This window comes from Drosophila rhopaloa, unplaced genomic scaffold, assembly GCF_018152115.1.
Source record: "Drosophila rhopaloa isolate 14029-0021.01 unplaced genomic scaffold, ASM1815211v1 contig_167, whole genome shotgun sequence".
NCBI classification, from domain to species: domain Eukaryota; kingdom Metazoa; phylum Arthropoda; class Insecta; order Diptera; family Drosophilidae; genus Drosophila; species Drosophila rhopaloa.
In genome coordinates, this window is record NW_025335047.1 from 4300622 (window position 1) to 4317417 (window position 16796).

The following is a 16796-nucleotide window of genomic DNA, read 5'->3' on the forward strand; positions in this document are numbered from 1 at the left end:
GCATATTGCTCACACAGTTTCTATACTTCCAATAGTTAAGAGTCTAAGGCTATTTAACTTAACTGTGACTTATATTTCAGTTGGCTTTTCCCGATTTCCGCACTCTATCTCCATATAATCCCAAAGGAATCGCCTTACTCGATTTAGTTGTCACCCTGTGCAGCCCGGCAACTTTCCGAACAATATGTGACTTATCTGTCATCGTGGCTTCACCCGACAGTGGTGCACACTGAACCTGAGCCACCCAGGTCCTCCATCCACCAGGATCTGTTCGAGCTGTCACAGGACTCAACATAAAAGTAAAACATGCAACTAAAAACAATTTCTAAAAATATACGTACGAGCATAAAACATGCAACACGAAAAAACCGCACAAAACACTTCATGTTGAGTGCGACTCGCAAATTGTGGGGCGTCTGTGTGAGTGAGCTGCACCACCAACACCACCGGCACCACCGCAGAAAAGAAGCAAAATAATAAATAAAAATCCACAAAATGTGTGTGTTATGTGCTGTGTGTGGCGGAGCGTTGAGTCTGCGGCGGAGTGTTTTTTGCAAGTGTTCGAGCGGGAAAATGAAAGTGCTGAAGTGTCGCCCATTGTTTGTTGTTTGTCCTGTCAACGAAGCAGCTGCCTGCATTTGCATTGGCCGCGAGGAGTTGATGACCGGGATGCCCGGCGAATGGTTGAAAGATCTGGTCTGTAATCGGAAAATTCCTTAGGCTTCTTCAACATTTCCCAAAGAAATTTCAGTCCCATGAAAGAACTTCTTAAGGCTTGCCAACTATTTAAACAGAACTACCAAGCATTGCATTCTAAATGGAACTCAAATACTAGACTTTTTTTGGACACTTATAACAAATATATCATTTATTTTTAAGTTAATTAATTAGTAGTAGTAAGAAATTAGTGTATTTCTAAAGATCATTAAAAACTGTGAACAAATTGGTGCAACTTAAATGACAGTTAATTTAACCTTCTGGATTCTATTAACTTCTAATTTATATAAATTATAAACAAACTTCCTTAAAAACTTTAATGCAATTTTGATAATCAAATAAGAACTATAAATCAATAAAATAGATAAATATGAATGCCTTCTATAGGTACTACAAAATAACCCTCAGCAAGCCTTCCACTAGAAGTCAAAAAACTAATTTTGAGCAAGTATAAAAATGTGTATCTTCAAAATTTGAGTTCAATACCAGATAGCTGTAGGTTTTGACAATAAGACTGAAATTGGATTGGATGTGACTGAGGCCCCGACCCCTTGACGTCCTGCAGATGTGAGTAGAGGGGCGTGGGTGGGGGTGGCTCCTTTGTTGTCATCGGCACTTCAGTAGTCATTTTATAGGGCCCCATTCGACGGCTCTAATTTCATGCACGCATAATCAGCGAGCGTGGCTAATTAAATTCTAAACATTCGCCAGCATCAGCGCACTAAAAAATGTTTTATATGGCTAGAGTTTAGAACCCATCCTTTGTTTTCCCTACCCCTACAGTGAACTCCCATCCCAAGCTCCATTCCAATCTCGAGCTGGTGCTTTGTAATTGCAGATCCCGGACTTCGTACACGCCCCTATGCAAATGGCACAAAGCTGCTGCCCCTGTTGTTGCTGTCACTCCACTTAGAAAATTAATTTGCTTGATTGTTTTGGTTTTTTATTTATCTAAGACATTTTATATTATAAGCACAAATATTTTGATTGTAAGTCGGGTAGTAGAGAATGCTTGCTTGCATTTGAAAATTAACTTCAAATCTATTACGTTATAGGATTTAGGATAGACTTAAAAGAAAACTAAATTTATTTGATAGGTAAAAAATTAACCAATATTATTATCGTCCTAAAAAATAGTTACTTAGAATAAAAAAAAAATAGAATAAATAATAATTGTATCCCTTACCCAGTTAATTGGAATGCCGTTTACATATATATGTTTTGAGCATCAACCAATGTTTAATTTTAATTAAATTTAGAAAAAAATGTTTTATTTAGTTAAGAGGCGTGAAATTACATACAAATTTCTTTCTATGTTCGTGGATTTTTTCCAATGATCAGAAAATCTGAACTCGTTGCTTTGGGGTTGCTTAGTTTAATGAGAACAGTGGACCCTTTTTTTTTTGAGTGTCTTGATGTTCCTTCTGCTGCTTCGTGTTGTTCTCTTTGTGCCCATCTGCAACCTCATCTCATCTCGCGCTGACGGCTTTTGAACTGCCTTCGTTTGTTGTCGTTGTCGTACTCTAAATTAACCGTTTCGTTACGTCAGCGCTGTCTTTTGTGCGTTGACAGAAGCGATTGTTGTTGCTGCCGAGTGAGTCCTGGCGTCCCAGTACCCCGGCATCCCGACGTCCCGGAGTCCTCGAGTCGTCCTGTTTAGTTGCAAGTTTGTATGAGGCAGCCGTGCGTGCCCGGGCGCCTGGCAATTGGAGCAATCAGCCAGCTCAACTCAGCCCGGCTCTTCAGCTTTTTGGCCCGTTTGCAGCTCCAGAGACGGGACAACCAATCCCAATCCCAAACCCAAGCCCGAACCCCCAGCACTCAGTCGCACTCAACTGGCGGAGCAGTTCGGAGACAGTTGGCTTTGTCTTGTCAGCTGGGTCCTGGCACTGTCCTGATTGGCATTTACAATTAGCGAGTGGGTAAATAGAGAGATGCTGCGAGAATGCTCCAAGTCCTGGTGCCAAAATAAACTGAAACCCTTTTCGGGGATCGTGGCAGCAAACACCCTTGTGGATAAATGTTAATCCTTTATTGTAGAACACACTAGGTTTAAGAAACCTTGTCCTTCCTAAGGTATAAGGGAAGGTATAACAATGAATTATTACCTAAATTTATTAATTATGGGGATCAGTTGTTTAGTTGTGAGAAACAAAACCAGAAATTAAGTAAACAAAGTAATTGAATATAGGACTACAATATAAATAGTGTAAATATTCTTGGTATTATAATTAAACTGCCCAATTTAACTGAATCCTAAGGGTACCAAAGTCGTCAACTAAAAATCCTAAAAGTATGCAAGCAAAAGCGCTCACACACACACACATGTAGGCGAAGCTGTGTGGGTGTGCGTGTTTGTGTGGCAATGGAATAATGTACTCTTAATTTGTTATGCGTGTGTGATTAATGATCCATGCATAACGATAACTTTGACTCATTACACCTGCTGATTTATCGCTGTCAACGGGTGGTCCACAATGTCACCCGACTTCCCCTGCTCCCCCTCCTCCCCCCACATTCAACCACGCCCCCGCCGCCCACCATAACGCACACAAGTGCACACAGCCATTACAGGCACATGGAAATGAATTTTGAATTTTGATTCGGCCACTTTCGCTTAATCATTTCGCAATTAGCCGGCATTGTTAGGGCATTTGCATTGATTTATTGACGTTGTCGCAAAGATTGCGCTCTGTTCGTTTTTCCCTATTGACATTTTTAATTTTCCCATTTTCCATGTCAGTTAATTTTCCACTACAGCTCGCCAGCATGGAAAATTGACAATTAATTAAGCTCTACTGCTGCACTGACTTTTTCGCTTTTCCCGTTTTCTTTATTCCCCCGTTGTTTTTCCTGCATTTTTTGGTCTTTGGAAAGTGTGAAGACTCAGTCGCATCGATGGAAATGCAAGTAATTAATGGGCGTGGCAGCACTTGTCCCGCCTGCGCTAATGACCCATATTATGAGGTTATTACTGCCGTCCACTTGTCTGCGTGTCTGCGAGTCTGCAACTCTGAGTTTTCGCGATTGCAAGTGCATTTGTGATGACATCTCGAATGTGTTAAGTAATTGCAAAGAGCTTCGATGAGTCGTCGAAAGCAAAGACTGCGGGAAGGGAAACACTCGTCTGCGGAGTCTGATGAACTGCAGTTAATTGAAGTCTATTTGGGTTGATGGATGGTCGGCTGGTCGGGTCACTCTGAATAAGCAACGAGTGTGTGCCCGGGGGAGTGGGTCTTAATTAGGGTATTGGGTAGACAAACGACCGGCCTCCGCTGACAAAAGCCAGATTACGCGGGTTAGACGGAGTTGGGCAAGATCGGGCCGAGAGATTGGTTTCCAGTTAGGCTGAAATTTTAATGAGGCAGTATTAAATCAAAGTCTTAAAATACATTACAAACATAAACATCCAATATTGTTATTGGTATGAAAATGTGCCAACAAATTGATCAAAGTTAGGATGACAAATATTACAAATTTGATCAACTTTTAAATGAAAATGTTGAATGCAGATTTTTAGAGAATCAAACCACGAGTCGTTAGAGGTATGCCACTTTGAAATCGGATTAAATTTAGTAAAGTTATAAACTCTGGAAGGGCAATTGTCAATTTCAAGTCATCGGAAACTTAGAAAAAACTAACATGAAAAAGGGTCAAAATTTTGATCAACGTTAAAAAGAAAATTTGGAATGCAGATTTTTAGAGAATCAAACCACGAGTCGTTAGAGGTATGCCACTTTGAAATCGGATTAAATTTAGTAAAGTTATAGACTCTGGAAGGACAATTGTGGGTTTCTTATCGGAAACTTAGAAAAAACTGACATGAAAATGGGTCAAAAATTTGATCAACGTTAAAATGAAAATTTTGAATGCAGATTTTTAGAGAATCAAACCACGAGTCGTTAGAGGTATGCCACTTTGAAATCGGATTAAATTTGGTAAAGTTATAGAATCTGGAAGGGCAATTGTGGGTTTCTTATCGGAAACTTAGAAAAAACTGACATGAAAATGGGTCAAAAATTTGATCAACGTTAAAATCAAAATTTTGAATGCAGATTTTTAGAGAATCAAACCACGAGTCGTTAGAGGTATGCCACTTTGAAATCGGATTAAATTTGGTAAAGTTATAGAATCCGATTGTGGGTCACTGCGTTGCAAACTTTTGACTTAAATCATAAAGGGTATAAAAATCTTTGAAGAATTTCAATTTCTCACCAATTTCTCCATTTATTTTGAGAGATTTTCATTGCTATGGTGATTGAAAAGACTATTAATTTATGTAGTTATAAAATCACCCTTGTTGGTCTTCCCCCAGATTGAATTAAAATGCCTCGATTTGAGGTGACCCTACGCCAAGGAGCAGCCTTTGTGGCGCTGTACGTGTTGATGTTGGCCGCTCTGGTCCGTCCGCAGATGAACTTCAACATCTTCGTGGACTCGTTCTTCCTGGGGGTCAAGTACTCGGCGGTGATGGTTTTGGGCTACCGCTTCGATACCTATATGGCAGTGGCCGCCGCTCCACTCAGTGCCGCCACTGTGTTTGCCCTTTCCAAGTGGAACGAGCAACGCGATAGCCGCCCCTCCCAGAACCTGATCATCATGGGCGTGACCTCCCTTTATGTCCTGGTCCTGGTGGCCAATATCCTGGCCAATGGAGTGGTGATCCAGCAGGCCCTCATCCGCTTCGACCAGTGTCCGTATAGGGCGTGGTACATGTACGGCCAGATGGCGATGTCCTTCGTAAAGTCAATGGTGGCGGACGTTCAGGAAGTGATCACCCGGCAGCACCATCGTCGTCCTCGGCTGATTTATCGTATGCACTAGCAAGGTACTATTTGTAAATACCCAAATCGAATTGGTTCATTTACTGGGCATTATCTAAAAAATATATTATAATTCGTTTTTAGCTTAACTGGTATTTTTTATATATTTCCAATACAATTAGATTACATTTGGAGCATGAGTGACATATGTATATCTTTATGTCAAACTTTAAAATTTGAGCTTTCATTTGCAGTATAATTGTTGTCAATTAATTTTGTTTTTTGCAGACACATCATTGTGAGTATCTATTCAAACCACACTTTATGTATCAAAATGTTTATTTTGATATTCAATTGGTCTTTCCATTACCTAGTTTAAAGCAAAAAACATTCAAAACAGAACATTCGAACACATTTCCAAAATTAAATGCATTTAAACAATAGAAAGTTACATTTTCCAAATCAATATGCAATATTCAATTAAATCTTATCCTTGTTTATATTTGGAATTCCAAGGCATCATAATTTCATCAAGGTAAGTACGAGTAAATTATTGCGAGAGGTGATTTATCGGCCAGAGTGACTTTATCTGGACATTAACAGGAAAACAATGAACCCGAAGCTCAAGTCTGTCTGAGGTTTCCATTTGACCAGCGACCATATGCCGGTGATTGGATTGTGGGTGGTGGACATTGGGCGGTGGGTGGGTTGGATTGTGGGTGGCTGGTAGGTGGGTCGATGGCAAATGATGTGCACAGTTTGTTGTGGTCGAATGGCATATTAGATTTAATGCGATTTGCATTCGCCGCTGCCTGCATCGATAATGATGCGATGCCCCGGGCGACACTTGGCTGTTTGGTTTGGTTTGGTTTGCAAGTTGGGATTGGGAGTGGCATGGAGTTTGGGCTGCTGAGGCGGGCAGCGTTTGTCTAGGAAACCGCAGGGTCGGCGGGGTATCCTTCGATTTTGTGGGGGAGGGGGAGGGGTGGGGCGTGTCTGGCGAGTAAGTAATTTTGTGGTTGTATTCCGGAGCACGTTGCTTTGAGGCTTCCAATTCTATCGGCGTTGCGGCGTGGGCCTTTGGCAAATAGTTAAGCGCAAACACAAGTCCCCCCTTCCTCCTCCACTCCATTTCCAAAGGCCCATGGGTGGAATCCTGCCTCGGATAATTGAAATTTTATGCCCGGCTTAAGCAGAAGTATAAAGTTCAGACTCTGACGCAAATTCCCAACAAAATGTTTTACATATATTGGCGCAAAAAAATACATTGTTTTCTCTGCTGCTCGAAAACATGTCTTTGATCTCCAAAACATGTGCACAAAAATGACAAAACAAAAAAAATACAAAAATTAAAAACGGGCCAATTTACACACAAAAGGAAGAACGAAAAGTTTTGTGCATATTCACATATGCAAAATGCGAATTGCAAACAAATTAAACGAAACAAAATGTAAGTGCTTAAAACAAAGCTAAATGAGTTCTGACTTGGCTGGAGGCATTAAATATTTCCCCAAAAAAATGCGAGAAATGCTGAAATGCTGGAAGCCAGAGGCGACGGGTTTCCCCGAGACACTAAAACTTATTTATGCCTTCGTTTTGATCGAGGGGGTGGCCTGCTGTCTCTCTCTGATCCCCCTCTTCCCTCTCTTTCTGCACTCACGAGCGTGTGCGGCTGACATTCCAACTAAATATAAAACATTGGAACATGCTAATTTATTTTTGAACTGCGGGAAATAACATCGATGTTGTCGGCCAACAACTTCCCATCAAAAAATCTGTAAATAAACTGTGGTTAAACCCAACTGGCCATTTCAGCTAAGCCTAAGAAATGTGGAACGATTCGTCTTGGATTTTGGATGACAAGCCATAATTTTTGAAGAGATTTGATTAAGTTTTGGCGTCTTAGATTTCCCCAGTAGTCAAAAGACGTAATTTCACCATGGCTATAAAATAAACAAGAATTCAAGGGGTAAAATTATCTGCTTAGATATATTAATTTGTTTTTTGTTTTGTTTTCGTATAAGAATTAAGCACTTAAAATTGTAAGTAAAATAATGACTTAATGTTAAAAAATTAACATTAATTAGATGAATTATATGATAATATAATATATAGCTAAACCATTCATAATATTTATTTACTGCATTAGTACTGCAGTATTTGTAAAGCAATAAGTGCTTGTCCAAAGTTCATTTCAAATCGTTTAATCTTTGCTTTTCATTCAATTATTTAATTGTAAAATGTAAATAATGGGTATCAATTAAACGAGCTTCTGTTTGAGATGTCCAAGCCTGGTTTAGATTTTCCTAACTCTTATCTTAAGTGATCGTAAAAAACCGCCAATTAAAAGAGCGCACTTTGCGTTCTAATTTCTTTTTGTTTTATTTGCGGGCTCAGAAGATCTACCTGTTTGCATGGGATTAAGATATCATCTCGGAACTGAGGTTCAGCTTTCAAAAGGCACTGCCTGGGATTTTCCCAATGGAATGGATGTGGCGAGAAGTTATTGAACTGTCGCAGGATTATCAGTGCTTTCAGTGAGAGCAGGGTGACAGAAATTGAAATGTCATATCAATGGGAGGCAATAAAAGGCAGTGATTGATGTGCCAATTTGTAATTTGCCAATTAACATATCCCCTCTCCTCCCCGACTCAATTACTTAAAACCCATACAAACACGCAAGTTCAGTGGTACAAAGCGAGTGCAATTAATATTTTTATTACGTATAATTTGTATTAATTGCCGCGCTCGTTCCATGAATCATCTTATCAAATGTGTGTCAACGCGAGCGCCTCATAGTCCAGCATCCCGTCCAGATTTGCATTTGCATTTCTTTTGACGCCACAAACCCGCCAAACCGCTGGATCTCCGGCTTCCCTCAGGTGTTCCTGACCTGTGCTCCTCGACTCGCCGTGTGTCACTCACTCCGCGAACCTCGGCTTTGGCCTCAGCATCAGCATCATCATCAGCATCACCATCAGATTCGACTTCATCTCCACTCGGTTGGAAATCAAAGTTTCGAAACCGGATTTGCATGCCAATAAAGACGAGGCTGGCAAACAAAACAAAACAAATCAAATCAAACGAAATGAAATTCTTTCGGCTTTCGCCTGGCTTTTGCTTTAAATACAAAATCGCACGGCTCAGAACATTAGACTGGTTTAAGAGCTCGAATTAAGCGCATTGACGGGGAATAAAGTCAGACGTCAGCCGAAAACACATAAAGATCCTCCAGCAAGTGTGAACAGCCAGCAAAGTGCTAAAATTAAATTCAAGTTAATTATATAAAATCATTATCGGTGCTAGTACACGAATATTACCAATGGCTTGCACATACAATACAAAAATGGTAAGCATCTAGAGTAAATAGATAGATCACTTTTTAAACGTTAGTGGATTACAAATAGTTTTTCATACAACTAGTCTGATTCAAGAAATATGTCTTATGTTGATCCCTCATCTTGTATTAAATTTGTAATTATGAAAGTAAATTGTGACCCTTAAAAAAATAGTATATTTTTAGCAAATGTTGTGGCTCCATTTAATAGGATTTAAATTTGACTAACAGAATGTTAATACACCAAATTTTTTTAAGAGCTATAACTTAGATAACTTAGATAAATTTAATAATTCATTGTGTACCCTATCTACAAATATTTGTCTTTAAATTAACTAATAATTTTCTTTTCCTTAACTTTTAATAAAGATCCTGCTCAGCTGCAGTTTGGCTGTGGTTTTGAGTGTCACGGAAGCCCTTCCTCGGTTCAGTCGCACCAAGGACCTGGGAACCGCCGCCAGCTCCTCCAGTTTCGCCTATGCCCCCAGTCCCCAGGAACCGATGACCCTGACCGGAAACTACAACCTGATCATGCCCGACTACTATGATCACCATCCAGCCGAGTCGATGGCACTGCAGAACTTTGCCAACTTCTACGATGCCCAGTCCGAATCCGAGTCCGATCTTGGAATGGAGGAGTCCCAGTTCCTGGCCAACACTCCAGTGAGGGCTCCCCAGCCCCTGACTCCCCAGGAGCATCGTGCCCGCCAGCAAGTGCCCCATGTGGACATCAACCGGGAAAGGAAGGCCCTCCTGAAGCTGAAGAAGGGCAGCACCCAGCCCAAGGGATCGGGTCACCAGGAGTGGGACCAGTTCGACTACGACCTGTACAGCCTCAATCCGGGCAACAGCAAGAAGTACAACTACGACATCTAGATGGCATTCCCCTCTAGCTCGACTGTATATGTTTATGTTTTTGTTTTCTCTTGGTTTAAGCTCACAAATAAATTATTTATTTATTGTTAACTGCACTCAGATTTTCGTCATTTCGATTGGAATGCTGTTCGAGCCACTTTTTTGCTGATGCCATCTAATTTTATCTAATTGGTCAGAAACCATTAACATTCACTTTATCGCCGAAAGCAGGCCAGTCAAAACAGTGACGATGCGACTCTGAATATTTAAAGTTTACGGTTCTAAAATAAGTAATTCAATAAATTAAACCCATATAAATATCTTGTAAAAAAAACGGATAAGTATTTTAAAATTTAAATTTTAGCTAACAAATAATGTTAATTTGTGACACATCGAAAACAAACATTTATCTTTCCTAAAAAGGAGTCAAAGTTATTATTGGAATGAATCAGTTAAGAAATTTGTTATCTTGATTCTAATTATACATTTTTAGTCACTTTTGGTTCACCAAAATTCAATATAAAATTGTGAAGGTGGTCGGCCATGAATAACACTTTTAACGAAACCTAATTTGGAGAAAAGTCACTTCATGGTTTAACTTACTTTACCAAACTTAGTTATTCTCAAGAGCTTGTAGCTATACTTTTCGGTAGATTCGTAAATTTTCCCTCTCGAAATAAATGAAGGTAGCTTTTTAAAGAACATTACACTTTATTGCTGATCCAACAGGATCCGCTTGAGTTCCTTGATCCTCTGCAGCGAGGGCTCAAAGAACGAGCTGTCCACCTGGACTTCCTGGTGGTTGTAAATACGACGCAGTTGGGGGCGATTGGCATGGTAGGTGGCCAGAGCAGCGGCGTAATCCACCTCATCCGGGTCTCCACAATTTTGGTAGGAAAACTCTGGGTAGCCACGTGGCCTCACACGGTGTTTCCTGGGAAGAGTGTCCCTTTGGATTTCGTCCAGCTGCTCACCCAAAGGTTGAACATACGTATAACCATGATCTGCGCCGGCCAGCACCAATCTCAATGTCACTCCCAGCATCATCATCTAACGGAGGGTTAAGCATTTGACGTCATCAGCTTGCAAACAAGTTATGCTGTATTCCGAAATCTGATCAGTGATTACCACAAAAGTTAGCAGCAAACTCGTCTTCATGGTTCTGCGATTCCAATTCCGATTCCGATTCTTAATATGTCTCGTCGCTTCGGGCACCGAAAACTGACTAAATTGGCGAATCTGGTTGCCATCTGCCAATGCCCTTAGAACCTATTATGCAATTATGCTCACGGCTTTGACATTATCTAAGCGGTGAAGAGAACATTGAGAGAAACCAGTTTTTACCCCTTGTTATTGTGCCAAATATTTAAATTATTCGCGATTTTTTTGTAACATCTGCCGGGTGCGAAGCGCGAAATTGAAGATGTCATTCAACCGATTTTATTTCATTTTTAGCTTCTGTTTAAAACTTATATATATTGAGGAAAAAGAAATCAGAAAAAAACAAGGAAATGCAAAACGAAAACAAAATTGTAGAAAGGACATTATTTCCAAAGTTTATATATGTATATAGTTTCCAAATTATTAAAACAAAACATACATTTATGATAAATAATGATTATTATGATTACTAATATGATTTAGAATTGGATGGAAAGCTTATCTACCACTGGGGGTATGAATGAACTCACATCATAAGGAAATTTTTTTATTTTTAATGACGTATGAACTTTTTCGAGATTTCCTCAAAAAGTTTAAGGATTCCCCCAGTTCTTCTTTGCGTCTATGTATTTGCACACATGAAGTTTCTTTAAAATATATTTGTGCTTTTCAACTATTAGAATTTTGAACTTTAAATAGATATTCCCCAAAATGCAATCATTCATTGAGCATTGGTTGACATGACTCAGTTAGCAAGGCTAACGCATTTTTATGTTTATTTCTGTACATAAAAACAAAAAGATAGCCCTAAATAAACAATTCCTTAAATGAATTCAAGAAATGTAAAGTCTTTAATATGGATTTTTAGACATTCATGTCGAAAAGATTAGGAAATATTTTATTTTATGAAGCTTTCTTGTATTGATTCATCTGCTCTGAAACTGATTTATAACCATAACATATTTACATTTTGCTTGGCGTGTGCTTGCCCTATTTGCATATGGGCATAAAAATGTTTCACCAATCGACCCCATTATTTCTCAGTGTGCATTTGATGCTGGCTAACTAGCATTTGATTGCTGGTCCATACGCAATCCCACAATGAAATATCACCATCAAGCTGATTAAGCAACAGTTAACAGGTTCAGTGATTAACATATTTGCTGAATCGCTTGCGTTTCCCACACATGCCTACTTTTGGGCTTGTTAAATTAATCACCCGAGTCGATTAAGATTGTGTGTTTTAAAATTTAAACTTCGATCGATTTATTTACAACAATCAACGAACAGACAACTAACTAATAACAACTAATAAATTCGATGTGAAATTCGGAGAGTGTTTAGAGAGAGAGGGGATTTAGTTGTAAGGATATCTGGAGAGGACCTGCTCCTGGCGCTCGTTGGCACGTCGATTCTTTGGTCGCAGCTGTCCCTGAGCATTCACAGCGGCACCCACTGGCACATAGATCACCGGGCTCTTGAAACAGCCCTCCACACGTGGCTGGGTGGAGGCCCTCGCCGTCTGCAGCACCTTCTTGTGGCTGTCGTCCACCTCGCCGGGACTCAGCTCCTTCTGCTGACACTGGCCACCACCTGGACAGCTGGTCACGAACCTCTGGTACTCCCTGGTGTCGCCCGGCACGGTCTGCTTGTAGTCGAAGCCATCCAGGCTGGAGCTCTGCGACTGACCCACCTGGTCACCCACTCGGGTTTCCGGTTGCACCGATCCCGTGGCCTGTATCAGCTGCTGTTGCACCTCGTTGGGCGCCACTCCAGAGCCATGTCCTGCATCCAGGACCTGGTTTCCCGAGCCGGTGGTCACGGACGAATAGGGAAAGGGATTGCCGAAGAACAGTTTCTGGGCAGGCTGCTGAGGTGGCAAATAAGTAGCTGGAGGTTGGGCAGCCGGCTGCTGTTGAGGGTAGTAATTGGGGGCCTGAGTTTGCTGGGGCTGAAGTTGCGATTGCTGAGGTTGCTGGGGCGGCACATAGTAGTTTGGAGGCGGGGCAGGAGCAGCGGGAACTGGAGCCTGGTAGTTAGTTCTGGCCAGCAGGGGATTCTGGTAGATGGAGGTGTGCAGCTGTTGCTGCGGCTGATAGGCATACTGCTGCTGCTGTTGATACTGCGGCACCTGTCGCTGCTCCAAAACCTGGACAATCTGCGTCTGATGATCCTCATAGACAGCCGGAGCCCTCTGCGTTTCCAAACCGTAAGTGCGACCCAAGGTCTGCACCACAAACCTGGTGGTCTGGGGCTGCGGCCGTGCGGTTTCCGCAAAGAAGGGAGTGTGTGGTCGCTGGTAATGGTAGTCCTGACAGCTAACCAAAGCCACCTAAGAGTTAAATAAGATATCCAATTTATAGGTTAATCCTTTCAAAAGTCCATGGGTAAACCCACCATCGAGATAAACAGCCAGAGGGAGGGCATCTTCTTTACTATTGGACACTCGTGCGTTGTGGACTCTTCGCCGGCTGGCAGCTAAATGAACTCCGGCGGGGCAGACACCCGCAAAGCCAACCCGCCAGAAGATCACTCCAGAAACGGGTTTTGGGCCAACTCAAGATGCTGATGCTGATGCGATGTTGCCACTGCCGCCGTCGCTTCTGCCGACTGGCTTTGATTTCTTGTAACAGTTTGAACACATTTCGTAATTCCATTTCCATTTATTGTCTCTGCATCGTTCATTCGTTTATTTCTTTATTTGTTTACCAAAACCCCGCTCCGACACTCGACAGATCGTTCGCTGCTTGCGGCATCATTTCACTATCACTCACGCAAATTTTGTCATAATTAAAGTGCCAGCTCTGCTGCTCTTCACTCTCTGTCTGCATTTCTCCACGCACTTGGAAAAATAATTACAAACTGATCTGGATTATTACAACCTAATTTTAAGAATTCCTCTGAAAATATACAATAAAACTTTATATAATGGATGTTTTTCATGACCTTGATTAACAAACTTAATTTACAAATTTGTTTACAAATCTGTATTTATATAAGGAACTTTACGGAATACTACTTTTTTTAACAATCATTGTTTTTTATATAAATTATAAGTTAAGGTTAACAAATTTACTTTTCTCGAAGACTTTGAATCATTTAGAAAAAGTATACTCTCATCTATGTAACTTTTTGATGCAACACAGTGTAATTTTAATCATTTATAACTTAATAAAAAACCTAGGCAAAAAACCATATTTTTTTGTAGTGTTGAGGACCGTGAAAATGTGCTCAACCTTTCCGCTTTTAGCCACTTCAGTTCGGTGCGCTTCGGCCAAGTTAAATGTAATTTAATTTGCTTCGCATCATTTGGCCGGGCTTTCTGCAAAGCGAGTTATGTTTTCAAGCTCGGCGAAAAGTAAAAGTTGGATCTTGGCTCAAATATGCTGTCATACATATATATGTAAACATGTTTCTATTCAAAGCTATCTGCCGATATAGAGTTTGCAAATGACTTGCCCATCTGGGGGTAAACTATAAAAATCACATAAACTCTGTTTAATTTGTTTTTGAAGGTGTGGTAAATCGAAGTCTTGAAGTAATTTTGTTTGCCCATAATGTGCCTATAAGTGTTGATCTCCTTATGAACACCGTATATATAGAACTTGATTGTGTATTATGTGGGAGATATAATGGGACTTTGATTGCTGGTAATATATATTCATTAAAGGAGAAGAGAAACTGCGTTTTTGATCGGCTGTGTTGTAATATAACACCGAGCAGATGTTTCCTTAGTCGTTTCGCACATAATTAGGCTAACCAGATGTATTCATAAATAAGCAATGAACCAGTTGATTGGCCGGCTTCGATGTTGCAACACCCATTCGACCGGATTAAGCGATTGACACGCACCAGAAATGTTTCAGCTCTTGAGCCATTAAAGGAAGCCAGATTTTGATATTTGCATTGTGCTGACATGGTCTTTGTTTCTACGTTTCCGTTTGACAATTGCACGCAGTCAGCCTTCGCCGTTCGCCTGCAGCACACTTCCTTGGCAATTGCCCTCGTCCTGCGTCCTGCGTTCTGCGTCCTTCGTTCTTTGCCATAGTTCCAAACGCGGGCTAACGTCAATCAAAGACGCGCCCTGTTAAATGCACTTGACTGCCACTTGACACAGCAAATGTTGCTGGCATTGCTCCGGCGTCAAACAAAACATCTTGGCAAGCCAACTGCCAACACTTGACATTCGCCATGAATGCAGCGGAGATCAGCGGAAGGAGGAGATCCTGCGGGGGCGGTACACTTAAATAATTTTCTAGCCCTTATAACTAAGATTTCAAAATATTGTCGAAAGGAATTTCATTAAATCTCTTTGTGAAAAAAAATAGTTATTATATTTATTCACAGATCATGTATGAGACTTCTAATATTTCAAAACAGTGATTTTCAAAACTCTTATCATAACCAAAGGTTTCTTCGCTTTAAAAGCTTCAATATACCATGCGTAAAATACAAATAAGATATAAGAGAATATATTTAAGGCTCTTAAACTAAGAATTAAATTTCTCAAATAAATCTAAAATATATTAAAATTTAAACTTCGCTTTAAAAGCTACTAAAGTTGATGTCTCAATAAAACAAGCTTTTTTATTTCCAGTGTAAACACGCACAAAACGCGGGCAGCTGTCACAGATGGAGATGCAGATGCCGAGATGCGGTGGCTTATCACGCTGACACGAAAGCAGGAGGCGCTTCATAATGCAAGTGGCCAATGCTGCGTATACGCAATCTGCTGCAGTCAAGCCTTTTAAAAGGGGGAGTTTGAGTGGGTGGATAGGCGGTGGGTGGTGGGTGGTGGGCTGGGTACTTTAGTGGCCTCTCCATTTAGAGTGTGGGTGCGTCTGTGAGTTGTCTGTCTTCGCTGCCTGTTTGCATTCATTGCAGTCATGCATTCAGGGTTATGAGCCCCAGCAGAAGTTGCATGCAACCTCCGTGGAGATAGAGCACGTGCACTTTATCCGCCAGCTTGTGTGCGTGTTCTTTCAGTTTATTTTTCGCCATACAAAGCGTCACTTTAGACACCTGCCGCTGTGTGTGTGTGTTTGCTAGCCGCTTTGTTGCCGACTTTTGGGCTTTAGTTGCAAGCAGGGGATCTGCTTAATTAGGCGCACCTGCGAGGGCAGCGTTAAATTAGTAGCAGCCAAGTTGAATGACCTTTGGCAGCTCAGTGAACCAAAAAAAAAAAAATAAAGAAAAGCTAAACGAAAAAAAGGAAAAAACAAGCAAACAATGCAACAGCGTTGGAAAACTCACAAAAAACGAAGAAAAATCAATTGCATAATGGCGCATGTGTTGCGCAGAACAGCAGCAGCAGCAGTACAAATTTGCAACTCTTTTTCCATTTGCACGTTGCAAGACAAAAACAAGAGGAAAAAAATATAAATTCAACCACCACTTCAAGCGGCGATTTCTGCCATATTTTCTTTTTTCTTGTTTTTTTGTTAACTGTCGCAGACACACACACATTGAAAGGCGGGCGTAGACATGTGTGTTTGGCAGCTTTTGTTTGCACCCGCATAGGAAGCCATTTAAGTGCGGCTTCTTGAGAAAATTGCAGCCAGAGCGGATAGAGAAAGAGACAGCGAGATGGCGATGGAGAGATTCAGGCCCTTCGAGGACGTCACTAACGAGCAGCCACCTGCACCGCCCACACCACCCACAGGCCACCCCAGCCAGCCCAACCACCCACTCCACCCATAATTAACAGGAGCCAGAGCAACAGACACGGCAGCGAGAGCTTAGCTCCCTTGTGGGGCCTATCATTTCCTAGGGAGACAGAAAAAAAAAACATAAACCCAAAGGGTTTTGAAGGGGGGGAAGGGGGTTCTGTGGAAACCCGGTCGGTGCAAAAGCCTTTGGCTTGTTGGTCGACTCAAGCGCCTTAATAGGCTTAGCAGCGAGTCAACTATCAAAACAAGGCCGATAAAAGTTGAGCCCCAGCTCGAAGCTCATGCTAGTCGGTC

The 16796-nt window shown here is 41.2% G+C and overlaps 4 protein-coding genes across 4 annotated transcripts; 2 read left to right on the top strand and 2 right to left on the bottom strand.

Moving 5' to 3' along the window:
• Window positions 1–1143: 1143 nt before the first annotated feature.
• On the top strand, window positions 1144–5629 carry LOC108048028. Its single transcript, XM_017128486.2, has 2 exons — window positions 1144–1284; window positions 5033–5629. The coding sequence occupies exon 2, from the start codon at window positions 5044–5046 to the stop codon at window positions 5539–5541; it is 498 nt and encodes a 165-aa protein (XP_016983975.1). The 5' UTR covers window positions 1144–1284; window positions 5033–5043; the 3' UTR covers window positions 5542–5629.
• Window positions 5630–6141: 512 nt separating this feature from the next.
• LOC108048021 lies at window positions 6142–9747 on the top strand. The gene is made up of 2 exons (XM_044458540.1): window positions 6142–6183; window positions 9187–9747. The coding sequence occupies exons 1-2, from the start codon at window positions 6142–6144 to the stop codon at window positions 9691–9693; spliced, it is 549 nt and encodes a 182-aa protein (XP_044314475.1). The 3' UTR covers window positions 9694–9747.
• A 636-nt stretch (window positions 9748–10383) lies between these two features.
• Window positions 10384–10876, bottom strand: LOC123037527. The gene is made up of 2 exons (XM_044458705.1): window positions 10801–10876; window positions 10384–10722 (listed from the first exon to the last, which is right to left on the bottom strand). The coding sequence occupies exons 1-2, from the start codon at window positions 10828–10830 to the stop codon at window positions 10384–10386; spliced, it is 369 nt and encodes a 122-aa protein (XP_044314640.1). The 5' UTR covers window positions 10831–10876.
• A 1203-nt stretch (window positions 10877–12079) lies between these two features.
• On the bottom strand, window positions 12080–13310 carry LOC108044189 (altered inheritance of mitochondria protein 3). Its single transcript, XM_044458632.1, has 2 exons — window positions 13231–13310; window positions 12080–13165 (listed from the first exon to the last, which is right to left on the bottom strand). The coding sequence occupies exons 1-2, from the start codon at window positions 13258–13260 to the stop codon at window positions 12191–12193; spliced, it is 1005 nt and encodes a 334-aa protein (XP_044314567.1). The 5' UTR covers window positions 13261–13310; the 3' UTR covers window positions 12080–12190.
• Window positions 13311–16796: the final 3486 nt, after the last annotated feature.

Bases quoted from the DNA above. Each gene is read 5' to 3' on its own strand.
- LOC123037527 (XM_044458705.1), bottom strand. From the start codon at position 10,830: ATGAAGACGAGTTTGCTGCTAACTTTTGTG. The intron at 10,723-10,800 runs GTAATCACTGAT...ACCCTCCGTTAG, and splicing joins GTTTGCTGCTAACTTTTGTG to ATGATGATGCTGGGAGTGAC.
- LOC108048021 (XM_044458540.1), top strand. From the start codon at position 6,142: ATGCCGGTGATTGGATTGTGGGTGGTGGACATTGGGCGGTGG. The intron at 6,184-9,186 runs GTGGGTTGGATT...CTTTTAATAAAG, and splicing joins TGGTGGACATTGGGCGGTGG to ATCCTGCTCAGCTGCAGTTT.
- LOC108048028 (XM_017128486.2), top strand. From the start codon at position 5,044: ATGCCTCGATTTGAGGTGACCCTACGCCAAGGAGCAGCCTTTGTGGCG.
- LOC108044189 (XM_044458632.1), bottom strand. From the start codon at position 13,260: ATGCCCTCCCTCTGGCTGTTTATCTCGATG. The intron at 13,166-13,230 runs GTGGGTTTACCC...TTTAACTCTTAG, and splicing joins TCTGGCTGTTTATCTCGATG to GTGGCTTTGGTTAGCTGTCA.